At 38.8% G+C, this 22,518-nt stretch overlaps 2 protein-coding genes across 13 annotated transcripts in view; one reads left to right on the forward strand and one right to left on the reverse strand.

Annotated features, from left to right (window-relative positions):
* The window catches only part of GRIP1 (glutamate receptor interacting protein 1), a 309,100-nt gene extending 306,417 nt beyond the window's left edge, over positions 1 to 2,683 (forward strand). For all 12 annotated transcript variants that reach the window (XM_063155105.1, XM_063155110.1, XM_063155113.1 and 9 more), the window contains one exon: positions 860 to 2,683. In XM_063155105.1, coding sequence (XP_063011175.1) covers positions 860 to 1,096 — 237 coding nt within the window. In that variant the 3' untranslated portion in view covers positions 1,097 to 2,683. The remainder of the gene's footprint in view (positions 1 to 859) is intronic.
* Positions 2,503 to 18,029, reverse strand: HELB (DNA helicase B). Its single transcript, XM_063155115.1, has 13 exons — positions 17,840 to 18,029; positions 16,224 to 16,598; positions 13,763 to 13,971; positions 11,607 to 12,470; positions 10,382 to 10,553; positions 9,480 to 9,621; positions 8,405 to 8,535; positions 7,280 to 7,364; positions 6,330 to 6,389; positions 5,580 to 5,784; positions 4,819 to 4,953; positions 4,172 to 4,609; positions 2,503 to 3,665 (listed from the first exon to the last, which is right to left on the reverse strand). Exons 1-13 carry the CDS (start codon positions 18,027 to 18,029, stop codon positions 3,576 to 3,578), a joined length of 3,096 nt encoding a protein of 1,031 aa, XP_063011185.1. The 3' UTR covers positions 2,503 to 3,575.
* Positions 18,030 to 22,518: the final 4,489 nt, after the last annotated feature.

Below are 22,518 nucleotides of genomic sequence, written 5' to 3' on the forward strand. Positions count from 1 at the left end.
GCACCAGTGTTTGTTTTTATTTCTGCTGGGAAGGGATGTGTGTAGGGGGACCAGGAAGGACAAATGACCATAATTGCTCTGCACCACAGGCTGTGCTGTGTAGATTTCTGAGATTTCTTTTCTTGGCAAGAAAAGGCAGCACTTCATGGAGCTTTGGAGTTTTATGCAGTGGCACTAAAGCTGGATTTTCCTGTGCAGTCAGGTTTATAGCAACAAATTTTTTCAGAATGCTAAGTATTTTAGCACTCCAAAGGAGACATACAAATGCTCACTAGGAAGCTGCAATTTCCCACATCATTTCCAGACAGATTTTTCTTTCTTGCTTTTCTTGATACAAACCTGAGAATTATTTCTGTGTTTAATCCAAGTGCTTACTGATGTAGCTGGAATAATGTAACACTTACTCACCACCACACTTTTCACAGTGCCAAGTTAGACTATGATGAAAAAGCCAAATTATTTCTCAACTAGCCTAATAAATTTATATATATTGGGTAAAACCAGAGAGGACTTGAACTGAATTGAAATTACAGATGTGTTCTACTGCATTTTAAGTGACAAACACCATGAAAAACTATGTGCTGTTAAGTGTCATTATTGGAGTGAGCATTGTGAAAGCTGGCAACAGCCAGCACCAGTCTAAATATCCCCACCTCTGCAGCATTCTCTTTAAAAGTGAACAGAAAAGTTAATTGATGTCTTCAGACCAGACATCACAGTCAAGAAGTCTTATACTGAGCGATTCTCTACTTGGAATAGTTAAATCAAGCTCCATAGTCTCAAGAATAAATTGTTTCTCTTGTGATCTCTTTTATTTCTTCCTAAAACGGTAACAAAAATCAATCTTCTCCTCAATCAGGTAAACCACGTTCGCACCAGAGACTTTGACTGCTGTTTGGTTGTGCCCCTCATCGCAGAATCTGGCAATAAGCTGGAACTGGTCATTAGCAGGAACCCCCTGGCATCGCAGAAAGGAGGCTCAGACCAGCACCCAGCAGGGAGCGGGGAGTGGAGCGAGCCCAGCGCCGCCTTCCTGCAGCAGAGCGCGCACAGCGGCGCCGGCGCGGAGACACGGGACCCCACAAACACCTTATAGCAGGAACCACTGCGCGGGACACCCGGCAACTACGGACAATTATGGTGCTAAATCCATGCCAGAGTGCTCTGAGGTTGAGGCTCAGATGCTGTACAGCACTGAAAAGCACAGGAGGTCAGTTGGTCTGTCTCAAGGCTTCTATTAATCCACGGTTACTTTGGAAATAGTTTCATTCTTCATTAAGTCATTTTCCATTCTAAGCAATCTAGGATTAGTAACAGTAAAAAAAAAAAAAAAAAAAACACAAAGACATAAGGGCCTTTTTTTTCCCCTAATAAGAAACTGGGGAGATGTTTTAAACATGATCTAAATGTTCTTCTCCCTTCAGCAACAGCAGCTGTTTGAGGGAAAAACATGGAGTTAACCTCTGCTAACAAACAGTAGTGTCCAGGTTATGGTGTTTTTAAAAATCCTTTTATGAGGAAGGCGCTGCTGTCTGATGGACAAGGTTTACTGCACTGGGTTTTCCTGGGAAATGGCTACATCTCTGATTTTGGAAACCTTTATTCGCTGGCGAGAAGGGTGCACTCATTAGACAAAGCAGGGTTTAGATGCTGTAACAAAATGCTTGCAGGAAGCTGCAGTCTGCATTGAACATTGCTCCCCACTTCAGCAAACTTTGTTAGAACATATGTTACTCCCTATGCAATGAAATATTTAATGGTATGTCTTGCAACCTGTGGGGATTTTTAAGCAGAGACTTTTTAGTGGGATAAAACCTCTGATGAGGGATTACTGAAGAGTGAAACTGAAATGAGTTCAGACAAATTAGAAAGGTTTTTTTAAAAGAAAATGGCTTTTTTAAAATTATGTCAGTGGAAATTGATACAAAAGCTCTTTAATGATCCATAAACCTGTAAACTTGTACTGTCACACATGAGCTTTTTAAGTCAATCAGTTTCTTGAAGGAAGAAAGGTCCTATTTAATATGCTTTGTTTTCAGTCTTCTTTATGATAAACATTACCCCCTGCCACACATTTTTAGAATATAAAATTGTAAATATATTTTACAAACACATCACACAAATTGTCTCCTCTCCCCTCTTCCCCCAAGCAATAAAATACTGCCAGTTGCTTTATATGCTCACCAGCAGCTGCATTGGTTTATTCTGGTATTCAAGTTGTTATTGGTAATTATTGTTATTGGTGAATATAAAGATACTGGATTTGTACATTTGTAGAGTCTCCATATCTAAGCAATCACCTTACAGAGTTGTTTCTGGTCAATTTAAACTGTTTAATGTATCCCTGTTGCTGTTTCCAATACATAAACAAGCTCACCTGCCCTGCACACACACGAGTAGCTCTGATTTCTATTTCAGCACTGCCAGAAAAGGTCAGAATGACATTACAGGCTGAATCATGTAAAAAAAAACCAACAAAACAAAAACTCCAAGGTTCATGAGTCACTTAAATATGTATTTTTATTTGTAACAAATAAGTATTAAACTGTAAAGTATTTTTGTACAAATTTAATACTTTAATAGCATGATATTTATCGTCTATGTTATGTTTTTTGAAATTCAAACTGTTGCAAATATTTGTATGGAAAAACTGTATAAATTGAAATAAACAGTGATTTGAAGACATTAAAAATGAGGTAGAGTTTTTCTACTTCATATTTTTCCCATTTTTTTTCCCACAGTTTTAGAAAAAAAAAACATTTTTATATTTGTGGTATACTTTTTCCTACCATATGTGAAAAGAAAAAATTGTTGAAGGTAAGCAGGTTGTCCACATTTTAGTACAATGTGTCTGATGTTTGATTGAACATTCAGTTTATTAATTTCAAAACTGCAATGCAGCAAGTCCCAAAGCACACATGAGAAAGCTAAAAGTGGAATGTTATTTCAGCTCTGATTTGGAGTTTTGCTTTTCTTACCAAGATCATCATCAGCATAGAACTATTAGCTAAAGCAGCAATGGCAAGTTCTACATCATAGAAAAAGTTTTCTATGTCACTGATTGCAACTTTCTTGTTATGCCTATAACAAGATTAAAACCCATGATCCATCAAAGTTTCATGGCCATAAATCTGCCATCAGAAAAACCTAGACCCCTTTGTAAACTGTTTTTTTTTCTCAAGGAATCAATAGAATTGGCACATCAGTAAGAGCATCTCATCAATATCATAGCATTTGGAGATGGATAAATCTTGGTATGGACAACTAGGAGTCTTTAAACCAAAATACATCCTTGTGTATTTTTTAAGGGAACATCTGGAACCTCAAAGACCTGTAAGTTCAGTCTTCAGCAAAATGAAAGAATTACATGATTTCTGATGACCAGTACACCAGTGAATCTATTAAAAATGGATCACTGAAAATTTAAGAGGCTCAGCATAAAATAAGCTGTTCTTCACAGAACATACAAAACCAAGAAATCCTTTAAAAGGCACCTGAACATTCAGGATCTCCATCCCAAAAATCTTCAACAGGTTCAATAAAGGTTCATACCAAGACCAATTAATAATTGTCTGTTAGCTTTTGAAGAGTTTCCTGGGAATTTGCTGTCCCAATGAAAGATTCTTAAGTCTGGAAGATCCAAGTGGGGATTCTTCTACTGTTGTCTGTCAAAACAAAAAAAAAGTTACCCAAGCTTGAAACAGAACTAAAATATATTAGCTTCTTCAAAACAGGCACTTTCTCCATGAGCTCAGAAATTAGATGTAATGGAAAAAAAAGCATCGGTTATCAGGTTTGACTTAATAAAAATCAATTTCAATTATTAAATTTTATATACATCTCTCACAGCACGTCACCTAAAAACTGACATTTGTGCACAAACCATAAGCTGGTTTGTGCACAAACCATAGCTGATAAGGCTAAGCTGGCTAAGAGATCACTCTGAGAGTAAAAACACATATAAGTTTTCTACTATTGACCTTTTTTTCTCTTTATTAGCCATATATTACTCTGCAAAGACATCTGCCAAATTTGACTGCTTCACCAATTACTGGTCAACTTGAAAATTATTAAATAAATGTCAATCAAACAATTGTAACAGTGCCCTGGTGACTTGTGGTGGTGAAAGAGAGTGCAAAAGTTTGAACTTTCTCAGTAAGGAGATACTCACCAGGGGTATTTCTGTAGCATCCTCAGGTGCAGGGATTTGTCTTTTACATGGACTTTGCTGCAGACTGCCCATCTTCTCTTTACTGAGAACTGATGACCCTTCCTGTATCATGAGGTCACTCTGAAGTTCAGGTGGGTCAGGAGCACCTTGAGTAGCAGAAACCGACTGAGCCTTGAGCTCTTGATTTTGCCAGCACCTCTTTGGGGGAGAGGGCATTTGTTCGGGACAGTGGTTTGTTTCTGCAATTGCCTCTCTCAGAAACCTCTGCAAACGCGTTTTTCTGGCGATCTCCTTGCTCTTCACGGCTCTCCGCAGGTGCAGCTCCTCAGCCACGATGTAGACGCGGCAGCGCCCCCTGGTCACAGCCGTGTACACGTGCTGCCAGTGCTGCCGGCCCGCGTTGCCAACCACGTACACCACGGTCCTCTCCTCCGAGCCCTGCAACGCGGGAGAACTCTGATTCAAAGGCTGATCTCCAGGAAACAGTTTAAAAAACGATAGGAGTGAGGAAGTTGGAGGCAACTGGGGACAATCTCGAGGATATTTTCTATCCTGCATTCAAGGAATTCTAGTTTCAAGAAAAGTTTCTGATTCTTTCATGAGAGAATAGAGTGCATTAGCTCAGCTGACAGCTGCTGTGGTTTTACCTGGAACGTGTGAATAGTTCTGGCCCAGGCATGCCTGATGTGACACAGCTTCCTCAGTGCCGTGTAGTTCACAGTGAACATGGAGCCGTCCGTGCTGCTGATGGTCAGCAAGCGCTGCTTATTAATTTCTACATCCTAAAGGAATAGCACAACACTCAGCAGTGAGCCTGGAGCAATGTCTGTACTTCCCTATTCTGGCCTGCCCCGAAATTACAACAGCTGCAAGGTCACCAGCTCCAAGTTTCAGAAGACACTAAACCCAATAAATTGCTGTCTTTCCCTGACCACCTTGAAGGAAAACAGTTTTCACTGTTCAGGGCCTATGCTAACTACTGATACTTTCACTGCTCAACTCACTGAACCCAGCAAAAAAAACCCCAGTTTTTTGTTGCTGTTACTTTTAGGCCAGCTTGGTTTTCTTCCGGGGAAAACTTCAGCTGTAACATTACTCTTTACTTCAGACCATGTTAAACATTATCTATTTCAATTACAGTACATGTGAGTAGTTACAGACTGTATCTACACTGAACACAATCACACCAAGTGAAACACATTGTACCAAAAACCCAGAATAGAGGTTTTTTTACTTTTCTACCGTACCTTGCCTCTTCCATGCCTTTTAGACAGCTGTTTAGCAGAATTAAGTATGCATTAGGGGCCAAATTTTAAAAGTGTCAATTGTTTTGTTCTGGGGATTCAGCAAGCACTGAATCACTTCCCACCAGGTTTTCTTTGTGCAAGTTCTTGCTGCCAGGACTCACCTCTGTTATGAAAAATATATCTCCATTGCAGAGTCGTTTGCCCTCCTCATTAGACTCTGCAGTGAGTGGGGTTTCTCCACTTCTGCATTCCTGGCCATTAGAACCCTCTCTGACACCACAGGTGGCCAAGAGATCCTTGAGATAAACATTGCGTGTGCTGGCAATCTTGTCCCCAGGTTGAAACAGAAATCTGTTCTTAGGGTCTCTAGGTCAGAGAAAGAAAAAGGGGAAAATGTATTTACAAAGTGTGCATTTACCATCTCTCAGTATTTTTTCTCTTTCCATTCTCTATACTTGACCCAGATTAAAAACTTCAATAATATTCAAAAGAGTTAAGGTAACACATTTGTGTCTTGAACTTTTGTAAAACAAATTGGTAAAAAAACAATAATATAAACCAGTAATACAGAGTAGCCCAAAATATTTCAGAATCTATTTAGAAATCATATAGTAGCAAAAAAAATTTAACCTTGAGGGTTTTTCATGTTGCTTTTATATGAATTTTGAATATTCAATAATAACTTAAAATCTCAGAATTCACATAATGAATTTAAATGAAAAGCCATTTACCACTATTCAAAATGAAGAGCCCATCAAATAAAGTTTATTGTATGAATAATTTATAACATTATCAGATCTAGATGGAACATTGGAAGTTTTAAAATCTTATTTTATGGTGTTGGTCTGGCTATAACACTTTTAAAAACAAAATTAAATTGGTGACAGGAAAAATGCAAAACACTGGCTTACCTGGTTAAATGACCTGAGTAGTGTTGGCAACAAAGTTCATTTATTAGATCACAATCTTGCCTAAATCATACAAAACAAGAACATGAACAGAGTCATTATATACAAAACATACAATTATAAGCAATGTCACATAAGCATTACTTTATAAATAATGGATAAAGCCCTTTTTCTCTCTGATGCTCTTCCACCACCTATTAGAACAATTACTTATTCAGAGTTTAGAAGACAGAGCAGTAAAGGAACAGTTTTGTCTGAATAGCACAGAAAGCTTTTGCACTGTACACCTAGATTAGCTAGATTTGGTTTTAACATAAAGAAGAAAACTAAAGAAAAACTAAAACATGGACAGATTATTTTCTGTCTGTGGATATACTAAAAATAGCAATAATATTTATTTGCGTTTTAAAGACTTGGAATTTTAACTTTTAAATGCAACTCAAGTACCTATAAATATATTCTAGAAGAATCATACAGAAAAATGACTAATAATAGTATTGTACCTGAATGCAGACTGGAGAAAAAAATTGATACCAGAGTTACTCAGCATTCACAAATCACTTATTAGCTCACTGGGAACCTGTAAATAGTGCATGATTTTTACGTCCTGAGAAAATGTTCTTCACAATTAAAGGTGGAGTTTTTTCTTAAGTACCCTTTTGTGCAGAACTCAAGATTATGGACTATTGGTGCTAGTGCACATTATGACTTTTATCCCTTCAGTGTTTCTGCAAAGCCATGCATACTATTCATGCTCCTGTGATTACTGACTTCCAGTCTTTCTCAAAGTGCGTTAGAGCCCTACATCCCACCGTTCCTAGGTGATGAGTATTCCGAGTATCTAGCAGTTTTACGCTATTGCCACTAGTCTCTCCAACTCAACACACTCAGCTATTTTTAGATTGTGGCTGCTAGCAAGGATTTTTTCAATGTCTTCCTGCACTCTCCATTACCTTCTGAAAGCAATGAATTGTGATTGTTTGGCATCCTCCAATCCTGGCCCTTTTTTAAGTAAAATCTTTATTGCAGTTTGTAAATCTGTTTTAAAAGACGTAAAAGGTAAAACATGAAAATATTCAGAATTTAAAAAAGAAAAATATAATTCAATATGAAATTGCCTTTGCTTATTTCTTGCTTTAATGACATCTCAACTTGTTTAAAACAAAACAAAGAAACAACCCCCCCCTCCCAAAACTCTCACACAAAATGACACACCCCAAAAGAAACAGAAATACACCATAAAATACCCAGGAAAGCATAATGCAGTTACTCCACTATTAAAATCAGAGAAATAAGACAGATATGGAAAGAAACAAATTCTTATTTCTGCGTAAAACAACAGCTGCATGAAGCATATTTCATGCAAAGTAAGGTTTTGCTACAGCACATTGAAAAGGTAAAGATTAAATATTTTCAAGCCACAGACCTATACACTTGGATTTCACAGAAAAAATCTACCTTCAGTATTCTGCTTGCTGAGTATTTTACTAGAGTAAGATAAGGTGATAATGTTCATACTATTTTTTTTCTGCATTCCCCTTGAAGTGTTTTGATGCATATAAAAGAGAGGCCACTCAATCCACTTACACCCAATAAATGTCAAAAAACCCCACTAAACAATGGCTCTAGCCCTGACCCCAAAACATTTTAAGAGAAATACTGCCATCCCTTCTTAGAATTTTCCTAACTCAATTCTACAGCTGGGAGCACATTCCTGTCCAGCACACCACACTGTTAGAGTCACTTTTTACTCAAATGATTCACCTCTGAATCAATTCTGAAAATCTCTTACGGTTTGACAGCTCCACTACAATATAAAAAGACAACCCCATTTGGTTACAGTGGTGGAAGCTGTCCCCCATTTCAAAGTCTCACTGGTGAGATGGAGCTCTACAGCCCATTCTTTGCACTTACAGGTCTTGCTGTGTGTACTTACTTAGAAGGCAAAAGACAAACTGTGAATGTAGCATTTAAATTTATGCCACAAACAAAGCCAATTAAAATTTTCCCAAAATTTTTGCTCCAGACAATAGTCTATGCTTTACCAAAGGGAAAATCAAGATCAGAAACTGACATACTCTCACAATTCCCGCCAGCAGGCAAAGCAATAAAAATAAATTTCTTCTCTGGGATTGGCATTGTCATTTCCTCATTCCAAGCAGAAACTTTCAGCACCTCATCAAATTCAGGAAGCTGCCGGTGAGAGATTCTGGAGCAGAGCATTGGAGGAAAAACAAAAAGTTATTTTCAGTTACAGAATTCCAGCATATCATCATCTGCATCAGCCTGAAGTTCACCACCTAGAAATCTTTTGTCATCTACTCTATATTGCCTGAAAACTCTTTCCTCAGAGCATAACTTGATTTCACATTGAAAAAATTGGTAGTTTGTTCTCTAAACCCTCCATCACTGCAGCAGATACTTAGTATTACTCATACAGTTCTTCCCATGGGAGCAAAATGGAGTGAAACAGAAGTGTTATCAAAAAATAAGTAAGAATGTTTGTGAAACACTTAGTGGTTCTGGACATCTTGCAAATGTTCAGAATATTCTTAAATTCAAATAATATCAAAACCTAGATTTTCTTCTTAGAGGTTTAAAAAAGAAAGCAAGCACTGATAGGATAATTTCCACAACAAAAGTAATGCAAATGCTGGAAACATTTAGACTCTTTAGCTATTGAAGAGAAAAAAATACAAACAACCTGTGATGTAATGGCCCTTGACATCTAAAGTCTCCAAGCAATTCAGTCTGTTTTAGTTGTCGTCATACTTACCAGCAATGTCTTTAAAACTTCATTTTTAGAGGAGCAATTGTCAGCCATATTAGAAGGCATAAAGTCAGTTGTGCATTTACAACTCATTTGAAAGCAGAGAGTATCTGACAGCATAATAGTGAAACACATCCCATAAAATTCAAGAGCATTCCAACACACACTTTTTTTGTCCAATATATATGTCTGAAAAAATCTGTAGAGTTTTGTTGTTGTTGTTTTGGAGGGTTGTTTGTTTTTAAAACCAATGTTATGGATTTGGACTAAAAAAACGAACAGAAGCAATACTACAGAGTCAAATCTGGATGCAGGGCTATTTGCATGGAAAAGGCCAGGCAAGAATTACAAGGATTCTTCACACACACATCAGGATATCCTACCTTGACGCATTGTCTACAATTAGTTGTGATTCAGCTCTGTGGTTAGTTCGCAGTTCCACAGAAAAGCCTCTTGATTTTAGACCCTCAAAGATATCAGCTAACATGTTTCCTGGGTCTATGCTTGGCAGCTGTCTAGTGTCACCTAAACAGAATGCATGTTAGTCTTTGTGAGAAGGAATAACATATCAGCTGAAAACTGTCCTTAAAAAAATGAATACTTGTATGAACAAATACTCACACGTCTACATAGTAACATCCATCCTTAATGCAATTCACACAAAATCAAACTTTCAAGAATCTAAGAAACTTTGGGAATAAGACTGTAGTGTAGTTTTCTTATACTCCTCACCCAGTAATGCTTTACTAGCAAGTGCAAATCCTTCTGCCTGATCTGCACTGACAGTGATCACATCTTACTCAAACCCACTTTGAAAGCTACGTATTTAAAAACAAATGCCATAAATAGCGTGTCAAAAAGGAAACCTCTAAGAAAGCATAAAAATTGACTTTACATTTCTTTGCTTTCCTTTTTAAATTAAAACAAGATGATCCTAGCATTAAGAACTACATGAAAACTCCCTTCTAACATACAATTCATATGCTAACAACAGCTCCTTCACATTTAAGGAAATCAGAAAAGTTTTCCGTTTGCAAGATGTAATAACCTACCACACGGAAGTCAGAATAAGACAAAACACTGCTAAAACAGATAATGGAGATACTGATACTTTCATACTGACATTTGGGAAATTGTCTACCTCATCTGACCTTAAGAAATAGCAGAAGTATCCAAGTACAGAACAATGTAACATTTTAAGAGACTCAGTGCGAGCTCTGATACTTACACTGTATATTGGGCATTATGAAACATTGTACAATGCTAAATTTGCTGTTTCACTTACCTAGAATAATAAGCTTAGCAAGCTGAGCATGCTCACACAAGAGTTTCAAAACTAAACTAAGAATGCGTACAGACACCAAACTTCCTTCGTCCACAATGAGAACCGTAACTGCAGAAAATTTCCACGGCTGTTGTTGGTCACTCCGCCTCCACGACTTAAAACTACAGATAATCTAGAAACAAATAAAGCAAGCTCTGACACTAATCAACTCTAAGCTATGTCATATAAGTACAGTGTGGTATCATCTGATGTATGCAGAGCTATTATCCAAAATTCTGAACTTACACCTGTAAAGACCCAGAAGACTCAACCATTTTGTCTTATTTTCTTCCTCAGTGAATGCATTTCTAGCTGAGATTAGCAACACTGACTTACATAAAAGCATAATCTTTTTTTCCTGCAGAAATTGTTAAACACACTAGGTCAGCGATTTGGTTGCTCAGTAACAGAACACCTCCTACTAAAACTTGCTGTCATTAATAATACCCAAAATTGCATGGGGAAGGGGAACAGGCAACTAACTATCCAGTCCCCAAAGATAAAATAAACCAACAGTACTTTTTACGTTATTATAATTTCTATTTATATGGGTTACTATGTAACTCCAATGTCTTCTTGGCACTGTTGCTACCTAGAACAAGACAGACTTGGCCTAAGTTTATTAACAAAGTTTGCTTTCTACATTTTTCTAAAAAAAATTCCACAATACCTAACATTAATTAAGGAAACACTGTGCAAATGAGATTTCTCTCATTATTCAGCTCCAGGCTAATGATGTTTTCATGTATGTGCTGCTATGATTGCTAGGCAACTAGAATCCTAGATCTAGGATCCTAGAAAACAGCTCTACCACCTAGAAATCATTTTTGTCTTCATTAAACTAAAATGCGGAACTGAGAAGCTGAAAAAACCAGATGCCCTAGAGTAGCTCAAGTTTCAGATGTATATAAATAGTAAAGAAACCAAAGTTAGAAAATAATGTATTCCAAGTGACTGATTTATGATTCCCCCAAAACATAATGCTGATTTTCAGATGCTGATAAGCTGTACCCAAGCATTAACATTAATAACACTAATAGGCTATACATTTCTTAAGGGAAGTCCTATAACAAGCTGCTTTTCTTTTCTAAAACAAGAATGAACAGTGTCAAAATATGTTTCAGAACCCAATTAAAAAAAAAAAAAAAACAAACAAGAAACAAAACCCAAAACAAACAAACCTTACCTGATGTAGTGTATATGCAGGAAGCTGCGTTTTTTCTCTCAAAAGACTTGTTGCCCTCCCTGTAGGTGCAGTGAATAGTACATTCAAATATTTTTTTGCATACATATTCTCTGGTTCCCAGCAGTGATCAAATGTATTCCATTCCTCAGATGCATCCAAGTCTCCTTCAAAGACCTTGGAAGCAGCTTCCACTTCTTTTTCCATTTGCTTTAAGTGACGAAAAAGGCAGCTAACTATTGTACTCTTCCCACAGCCTCCTTTTCCACTTATGATTGTGACAGGATTAGAACAAATTTTTTCTACAGCAATCACCTGATCTTTGTCTACCTCTGCTTTACTTTGGATACCAGACATAGAGCCCACCTCCTTTTCGGGAAAGTGATTTTCACCATTATGACTGTCTGGATTATTTTCCTCTATTTCATGTGCCTGGGTAATATTCATTTTGTTATCTACAGTTTCTCCTGGTGCCTCAGAAATGCTAAGTATCTTTTTGACATCCACATCTAGTTTCCATGTGTGTTTTGCCAGAAGGTCACCTACATACATTGCAATGTCTTTTTCAGATTTGTAAAGATGAGGCAGAAACACCAGCTTTTTCTCTCGTATCACTACATTCTGATCTTTCAAAAACTCAAGAGATTGCCAAACATGCTCGATGGACATGTGTTTGGATAGCAAACGAGCTAATTCATCTTGATCTTCATATGTGTGTCCCATTTGTCTGCAGCGTGTCTTGAGCTGATCATACAGAATTAATGCATTCTTCTGCAAGACAGGAATCTTCCAGAGGAGATGTTCACACTGACAGAAGGCAGCCCACGTTGCCTCACAGTAAGGAATGTTCAACTCCTTATACATAATCTTCTCCCCAAAAAGAGTAAAAGCAAACATAGATTTATTTCAGAAGATGTTAGCCTCTTGCTGAACAACATTCCTCCTAGTAAATACAAATTGCAATTCAGAAGGTGGAAGTTTGCAAAAATTTGCATATTTTTCATAAAGTAAAATACTTAAAAGTATGCTGGAATAAGTCCTCTTACTTACCCATCTGTATGAAACAGAAACTTTAAAAATAAAAAACCTGGCAAAGAAATTTGGTACTAGGGAAGAACTCATGCACACCAAATACAACATTTTCATGTAAACGTACGCAAACTGTAGAAACAGTGCACAGGAAAGCCAGTAGCCAGAATACTGTTCCTAATTCTGAACGTGTTCAAGAAATATGCCACCTCTACAGACACTACCACAAAATAGTGAAAGATCGAGATGTGCAAAACAGATGAACTACTGAGAGCAAGAAAAATTAATTGTACTTGCTCAGTTGTAAGAGAAAAAGCTAAAGAGAGTCTTCAAGCAATAAAAAACTGCAGTGAGAATGCAGGTCCTTGAAGCAAGAGAGCAGCAAGTCCATATTGCATAAGGAACAGTCAAACTGGACATCAGGAAAATCTTTTCAAAGGAAATTACGTGAAACACTGGAATATATTGGCTACCCTGCTGAATCTCTGAAATTAGATTAAGGCAAGTCAGAACCTCCATCAGTAAAGCACTGGAGGCCTAAAGAAGGAAAACCAACCACATTTGTGAACACCTAATGCTCTCATGTAAGGTCCAGGACTGCTAAGGTGAGGTGCAGCAGCAAAGCTCACAGCAAGCGCAGCAAAGGAAAACAGCAAGGTAAGCAGCCACTGCAAATTCCATTGCAAAACACAAACTACCGGACCAGATGACTCTTACAGAGAAACTTATCAACCTTACTATGAAAGCATAGATTTTGTTCTATATACCAGGAACAAAAGTCTCACTTACCAGTATAAAATTGAAGAGAACAGTTGAGGATTTTAAATTTGCTAACTTTTGGCCCAATTACCTCAAGCATTTTATTTTCTGTCTCTTGTAGAAAATACTAAACAAATGGTTGTAACAAAACTACTTTCTAAAATCTTCTGAGATTAATTAATTCTAGACCAAAGGGAAAAACAAAACCCTTGCTAAAACTGAGTCCTGTACATCATCCATTTCCAAATAAGCTACACTCAGCCCCTACAAACGCCCATTCAATCAAGTGAACCCAGCTAACACAGTACTGCAGTCTAATGCACCTCAAATGCAGCACACACCATATTTTTACCATACATAATATTACTTACCCTGTTGAATCCAAGTTTCCATGGCTCATCCCTTAGTATCTCATCCAGTTTTGTTCCCATCTCATCAGCCACCTCCTCATCATCCACATCAGCCTCTCCTTCCCAACATATCTTATCTAACAGACCGCAGAAGTGGCGTGGCAGAAGAACTGGCAAGAACTCCAGAATCCTTGGAAAGGCCAGAGCTCCCAATACCGCCTTTCCTGCAACTGCACACACCATAAACACAGCAATTTTTATGTCATGTACAAAGACTGTTGCAAAGAAATTTACACTGACTCTGGCTTCATCCTTCTGCTTTCATTATATCCAAGACATTACAAATTCCTCTCATTTTCTTAGCTTTCATAACACTTTTCAATTTTTTTTAAAGTCTGTTTTCCCTGAACTGCCTTAAGAAAAAAGAAAAAAACAAGGTAAACAGATGACATAAAATCAGCAACTAAATGTATTCACTATGAAAATATGTACCCTTCACTTGGTTTAAACTGCATACTCAACAGCATTTTGTAGAAAGTCAGTTCAGACCTCACTATGCCTGCCTCTTACCTAGAAGTAATTTTCATACAGATGTACAGAAGAACATTTCAAATTCAAAATATAAAAAAAAGGCTTCTATATTTGTAGTATCAGATCATTAGAGGAATTTACCAAAAAAGTGCTGTCCACTAGCTTTCTCAATGACCCCAAAATTAAGCTATCACTTTCCCTATTTACATCAGTCATGGGCTAAGAGTGAGGAATAATGAAACTGATTTGCTCTATATTTTGCTTTAAAAAGGTAATTTCAGAAGAAAGAAAACCAAATTTAAACAGAAAGTGAGACTTTCAGAATCTTTAGCTCTCGGAAAAAAATAGGCTATTTTTAATTAAGTGTTAAGGAAAAGCTAAACAACTAATTTTTCTCAAATAGTTTTCTGATCACTGTCTTATCCTCATAAAGCCAGACCTTTTCCCTTTTAAGCAAGTACTTTATTTACACATAAATCATCAATACACACTATTTCCACACACAAAAAAATACCATGAAGGCTTGAAGAACAAACTACTTAAGCCCATAACAATTAACGACAACTAAAAGAATTTACAATGCTAACAGCAGCAACTGGGGTAGGGGAAGGGTCCATATTGCTCAATGATAAAGATTAACACTTAAAACGTAGCAAATTAATTTAAGCTAGATACTAGGAAAAAATCACCAACTACAAGAAAGGTGAAGAGCAGGCACACTGTGCAATCTTTTCTATCATTACAAAATGAGAACAAAAAGCCTGAAAGCCTACAGAACACTCTCCTCCTCTTACCAATGGGATCTGAAGTACAGGCAGTTCAAGTCTAGCAGAGGCCCTGAATTATGCTGTTACACACAGTTTGACATCCAAAAGCGATGTCACCTCCATCATCTGACCTGACGCTGCCCAGAGAAAACTCTGTTTGCTTACACCTAACAGCAGGTAGACCCAACCTGTGTGCACAGGTCATGGAAACAGACCATGAGAGCAAACCAGAGCTCTAACTGAGGCCACACCTCAGACACGCCAACTTTCTCATATTTCAGTGTTTTCATATTTCAGACCAGCTGTCTGGTCCCACAGAGTGAATGCCCTTTATGGACTGGAGTACCTCAGGAATGCAGGTGGAACACCTTGTTTGGGTTTCATCCAGCAGGGATACTCAGTCAGTACTCTCAGAGATTGCACCACAGCGGGGACAAGGGGGATGTCAGCTTCAAAAGCACACTCCTGATCCAGTCTCTAACACTCACACTCATGCAATCACACCAACACTGCCCACAACAGTACCCTCAGCAGTCTGAAGTGGAGACACTCCAATGCTTCCACAGTCTGCTCCCAGCCATATCAATTTGCTGACACTGGGACCCAAACACACCTAGACAGACTATTTAGTGCAGTTGGTTAGGACTACACTGAACTCCTTCACTGATCCCTGTACTACAGAGAAGCACCTATACTACTTCTGAACATGTGCCAGCCCTAGAAAGCCATCACCACCGTGCCTAAGTAGTGATGAACCCATTTTTCAATAAGCCTTGTTACAGCTGAATAAACTACAGGAAGCACCAGTGTCCTTGCATGCTAGAATCACAGAAGCATAGAATAGCTTGGGTTGGACCTTAAAGATCAACTAGTTCCAAACCCCTGCCACTGGCAGGGACACCTTCCAGGAGACCAGGCTGCTCAGAGCCCCATCCAACCTGGCATTAAGCACTTCCAGTGATGGGGAATCCCTAGAACATACAATTCTTGGCCTACAGAATTCAGCAAAGTCCTTCTGTATGCCTATCTTTAACTGATAAATTGTCTTGCTGTCCTGACATATTTTAAAATAAAAAAATCATTTGAATACACATTTCAAATGAATACATGTTAGTTTGAATGCTGTATAAGAGAGAAAACTCCTTAGATTAGAAAACAATTGGAACAGTACAGGATATACCTACGTGATTTTGAAACATAATGGAAGATGTTGTAATCCTTGGTATCTCTTTTGATCCCTCTTGGCTGTAGCTGTGAAACTTGGAACTGTTTTAGTTTTTCTTCGAGGTTGCTAAAACTCAGCACAGACTCCATAGGGAGCCAAGCAAAAAATTTTTCTTTCCAATCTGCAGGAACACAACACTCCTCAAGAAAGAGTGAAAATATTTGTCGGTTGTTTTCTTCTACATCAGTCTGCAGAAAATACGATGGATATCCTTGCACAAAGTACTTCGATCCCATTTTTTTAGCTTTAACATTAACTTTCCACCAAGGGCCAACTAATGGAAAACGTCCAACCACTTCATACTCCTTTTTGGAGCCACATTCCTGTATAATAACTGAATCATTAAAAAAAAAAAAACAACAAATCCAGTGTTACTTGGCAGTCATAAAAATTAAAACTTTGTGTTGATTAAGAGTATTGTTGGTTCAATACTTTTTTTTGGTCTTTTCTGTAAGTTACAGTAGTAATAGTAAAGCAGGGGTTTCCATAAACTCCTGATGCCTGTATCTCCACCAATATTTAAAAAAGAAAGTGAAACCAAACTCAGAAACAAGCACTAAAACTTCTTCTCTAAGCATGAGGAATAAATCTTGCCTATGAATTTATTACACTAATGAAATACACATGGTATAATATTATGGCTTACTATTTATTCCACCTCATGTTTATAGCTGAATTTGAAACAGTTTTATCACAAAGCATTCTATCACAATGCCTACATAATCTTCAGATACGTTTGTATACCAAATATTTCCCATGACTGGAACCACCAAAATTATAACGAATTAATATATTTAACTCTTAACATTTTGTACGACCTGGTTTGCCTTCTCTTTGCCTTCAAAAAAAAAAAAAAAAAAAAAAAAAAAATACACCATTCCCTGATCGGCAACTGGGGACCAACTGCTATGACCAGAACAATGTGGGCACCTATGTTCGGCAGGGCCTCTTCCTCACCAGGACAGCTCTTAGGTCTGTAATAACTTACTCGTTTCTTCCTGGTTATTTAGCTCAGTTTAGCCATTTTAACAACAACTTGCAGATAAAATACTTTTTAGGCAGACGTTGCTCCAACTTCACCTACTTTTCCAAGCTCTAAACAGAAAGTTGGAAGTCATTAACGTCAAGTATCAACACGCTCGTATGCCATAAAAAAAAAAAAAGTGCATGCTTTGTGTAGAGTTAATTTGAATGGGAAACCTTATATTTTCTAACTGCTGCAATCCTGTGCCCGTGGAAAAGCAGAGATCACGCTTCCCTCGCACTACCTATTCACCGCCTACTTCGGTTCCCAGTCCCTTCGCGCGCCATCAATTCCGGCAGTGAGGCAGGGCCGAGCCAGGACCGTCCCCAGGCGCACAGCGCCGCGCCCGGGCGGGCGGGCCGGGGCCGGGGCCGGGGCTGCCTCCCCCGCCGCCATTCATGCGGCGCCGGCCCCGCTCGCCTCCCCGCGCCCTGCCCGGAGCCCCGAGCCCCGCGCAGGGAGGGCACCGCGGCCCTGCCCGCCCGGCCCGGCCTGGCCTGGCCCGCTCCCGCCGCCCCTCACCGGCCCGGCCCGCTCCCGCCGCCCCTCACCGGCGCGGCGCGGGGGCAGCGCGGCCGGCACCTCCGTGCCGGCGGCCTCCAGGAGCGCATCCTCCGCCAACAGCTCCTCGAAGTCCTCGTCGCTTTCCTCATCGTCGTCCGCCGCCTCCCAGCGCGGCAGCGGCCGCAGGTGCCCCCAGAGCTCCAGGAGCGCGCCCCGCAGCCCGCCGGCCTCCGCCATGCCGGGCCCGCCGCCGGTCTGCCCGCCCCCGAGCAAGGGCGGGACGGCGCGCCCGGGTCGGGACCGTCCGCAGCGACGAGTTAATTTTTTATTTTTTATTTTTTTTTAACACTTTGGGACATAATTCTCTGTGTTTACATGACCCCTATCACAAAACTATCACAAAACATCGCACTTCCAGTCTATCAGATTGTGTTTCGCCCACGTGCCCCCAGAGTAGTTTAATGTTGTGTGTAACTGGCAAACTCTTCTCCCGAAGGCCCTCATTGAAAACCACCTTTCCTTCCCTGCACTGGAACCCTGGCAGCTGCTGCTTAGTCTTCACTTTTGCTCAACACCGCATCCTTGCCTTTTCTGAAACCTTATGACAGTTCATTGATGCAATACCAAGCTTTCTCATGTTCAGTATTAAACTCTCACTGAAAACCCCAGAAATCCTGCTGTTCAGATATGAAAGCAAGTCTTTCTACAACCTGTTTTAAACAGATTTTCACTCATTAGTAGTTAGCAGGTGTGAAAAATGCATGTATTTTATGACTGGCCTTTCGCAAATATTAAAATGAATATTATATGTGTTGTGTTAGAAAGTAATGCTGTGTTAATTCTCTTAAGTACTGTGTTAAATATAGTTTTAGGTTATAAAAATTGTTAAAATAGAAACTATGCTATGTAAGATGCTTTGTTTAACAGAAAGGGCTTGCAGCGAGATAGCAGCCACAGGACACCTAAATCTTTCAGAGAAAGGGAATTTATTGCCTTTTTATCAGAAGAAACTAACTTCTTCCCGCCGTGGAGGCACTGTTAGGATTAGAAGGAAGTTGACAATGACCAGACAGAATCCTGTGTTTGAATGGAATTGATGCATCATGTGAAGTGTATGAACATGCAACGGGCTATTGTTCTTAAGGGTTAATCCTTTGTTAACGGGGGTCCTTTTTTGGGCTCATGATGCCCAGAAAGAGGTACCTGGATGTCCATAACTCTTTGCTTTTATTGTCTCATATTGTCTTAATTCAATTTGTCCAAATTGTTATTACTGTAATTGTGTTACTATTTTTTTAACCATTTTATTACTATTAAACTTTTAAAAATTTTAAAAACAAGTGATTGGCATTTTTCACAGGTTAATATTTGCCATGTTGTTACATAGCTCTGTTTTTTCAGCAAAATTTTGCAGTTGTATTTTTGCATGTTCACGCTGCTAGTAAGCATATGTTTTCATCAATGAATTAAATTTTGTAAGATTTATTTTTCTAAAAGGAAAAAAATTTTGCTGACTCCTGTATTTTGATCTACCCTGTCTTTATTTTTTTTTAACTATTTTCTTCCAACTTCTTTGTTTTGTTCTATATTTTCACACAGTACACTGGAGGCCTCTGTGGATGTCTCACTGCTGTACCAGAGTACTGGCAAGCAAATTAAAGGAGACACAAAAGCAGCAGGTGCTGGCGCATTATTCAGATTGAGATTAAATAACTGGGTGGTTTCACACCCCAAAAGACCAAAATGCAACACAGAAATGCCCCCAGTGCTACACTAAACAGAACGCAGCAAATAATTTGCCCAGCTTCTGAGAAGCTGTCAGCCGCACAGACCTACCCTGCAGAACAGTAGCATAGGTTGTTTGTATGTGTGTTTAGAACAAGTGATGTATAATAAAATAGATCAACATACAACAATTACTTTTGGTCTAAGATGAAAGAAACACAATTCTTTTCCACATTGTTTCATGACTCCTTCCCATGCATGATCCAGGAGGCCTTCCACCCACAGGACTACCCTACAAAGAATGTCCCCCTCTTTGCCACCTTCCTCCTTACAGAATTGATGGGCCTTCAGCTCTCTCACACAGAAGCATGGGACTATGTCCTGGCATGGTTCTCTGCCACCTCTCCATCCCTGGGATTACCTACATCACTGTGTCCAAGTAATACCTACAACATGACAGAGGCGTGTAAATACTGCTGTTACTGTGTTAAAACCCAGCTGCAAGTCTCATGCACACATAAGAATATTGAAATAGTTGTTTTCAGTTCTTATGTGAGAAATATTGGGGTTCTTTCTCCATCTTAATTCACAGAAAATGAAGTAACTACTTGACATGGCAGGCTGAAAACACATGGCCTATAAAAGGGAGACATGAGAGGAGATGGAAACTTTGATGTTAATTTTAAAATTTTAAAGCATTAGCTTACTGAAGTGTTTAATGGTGTTAGGCAATCATACATTTGACTCAGTGCTTTAAGATACTTTTTCCTTATGAAACATCATTTCACATTTAACTATGTACTCGTCTAAGTGAAACTGGATATCTGAGTGCCCCAGTCTATTCTGAAAATACAAATTTAATACTATATTCATCAAGGCTGACTGGAATTTTGTAGTCTTTCCACAATCCATACTATATATGCTGAATTTCTGTATGATGCCTTACATTTACATTTCTCCTTATCATCCAGTTGAATGCATTCTGATAATGAATGGCTTTCTATGTGCCCAGCTTTATTAGGTAAGGCTTGATTTTCAAAAATATGACTATTTGCCACTCATGTGAAGTCAGATTGGTTTTCTAGAGATTGGTGAGGATTAGATGATTTTTTTGAATATTTGAGACTAAATGTTTTGCTTCTTTCAGGAAAGGAAATGAAAGCTTATGATTTCAATGAAGATAACTGGTCAAGCTTCAGTCCTTTTCCCTGCACTTTGTGTTATCCCATTCACTTTTATTGTTTTGACTTCATTTCAGAATTTTCTCCTTTTTTTTAGCATTTCATTTCTTTAATTTCTTCTCCTGTGTTTGTTTGCCTTTCTTCCCTGATTTTGAGATTTCAGTGTAAAGAATTTTAGCACCTCTTGGTCCTTTTCACTGCATCTCATTTCACCTCAGTATATTTTGTTGTAGTCGCTCCATTTCCAAATTTCCTTTTTTTACTTCTATTTTATTTTATTATATCTCCTTTCCAAAATATTTGTTACACTCTGTTCTTTGATTTCAAGATTTCATTTCCTTTTCTGTCACAAAGATTTTAAATCATACTTTGAAAAAGACTTGGAAATCTTAGATAGCCTTCAGGGACTAGCTTATTCTCCATCATGTCTCACTTCAAATATCACCCTAAAATCCAACAATGTACAGTAAACAGCAACATGCTTTGATAGCCCTTTGATTTTACTTTCCAGTGCATCATGACATCACTGTCATGATAATTCATGATTCTTAAAGTATAATCTGTCATGCCACTACGGAAGTTAGTGTTGCTCTTCTGTGTGTGGAGAAAAAATCTGTTTATAAATTTGAACAAAATATTGATGCATTCAGTGAAAAAGAAATGCAAATCCCCGAAAAGCAAACTCATGATGAGCAAGGAGAGATTTGCTGTGTTTTACTGCTTAGTGTCTTGTCCCACAGTAGCAAGTGTGTCTTGTCCCACATTGTTTTCATTTAATAAGAAGTATGCCCATATAAATCTCCCTCTTTTAAAAAGGTGTGTGCAATCCTGGAAACAATTTTCAGAACATTCTGACAGGTACCATTTATACACTGAAGGGTTATATTTATGCCAGCCTCCAGATTTGAATAAGACTTGGTACATTTTTAGTGTTTCCCCACACCAGACACCCTCTTTCACAGCATGCCTAGCAGTTCATCTTCAAATCTGACTAGGGCTGGGAGTAGGGGGGGCATTCCCAAATTTGCCTGCATATCCACTGCTTCCTGATCTGTGCTGGGATTAATGACATTCCTGTCTGCCAAATCAACAATAAATCTAAGTTTGCCACCTGAGCAGCAACTGGAAGTCCTCAGAGGGTGAAATTAGGTGATGTATCCAGCGCACCAGGAGGCAGGAGTAGCAGAGGAAGGGTTAAACTCTAATTCCTTTTGAGATGGAAAGGGTTTGGTTTTACCCTGTGGTCTTTCAGGGTGTCATAGAGCAATCATGTCCACAGAAATACTTTTCAGGAAGTGAGGCTCTGGAGGGCAGCAAGGCAGCCTAGCTGCCTTTTGAGATGTTACACCGAAGTGCTGCACCCAGACAGCAGTGAGCTGTCCTTGCTGCTAGCCACGAGCCTCCTGGAGCACAAGGCCCACAAATGGTCAGCTACCACCAGCCTGACTTGATAGTGGAACATGGGGATTTTTGTGATCTAGGATCCCATAAACAGGTGTCAACATATGGAAGCTTTCAGAGGGTGGTGGCTAGTGAAAAGGGGCTGTAAAATGACTGCAGATTAATTAGCACTTTTACTTACCAGAGTTTCTAGTGTGAAATCTCTTCACAGTTGGGTGACATTTCTATAGATGAGGCCAAAAGTGCTAATTCCACTGACATGGCTTTTTCCCTAGACAGTAAGTTTCAGAAAATGTCAAACTTGCCGTGAATGAGATATATACTTCTCACAGTCCTCATTACGAATCAGACTGGTAGAACTTGAGACATATAAACATTCAAAACCTTTGAAAAGTGAGAGCTGTTATAAGAGCATCATA

Source organism: Melospiza melodia, chromosome 4 (assembly GCF_035770615.1).
Source record: "Melospiza melodia melodia isolate bMelMel2 chromosome 4, bMelMel2.pri, whole genome shotgun sequence".
Classification (NCBI taxonomy): Eukaryota; Metazoa; Chordata; class Aves; order Passeriformes; family Passerellidae; genus Melospiza; species Melospiza melodia.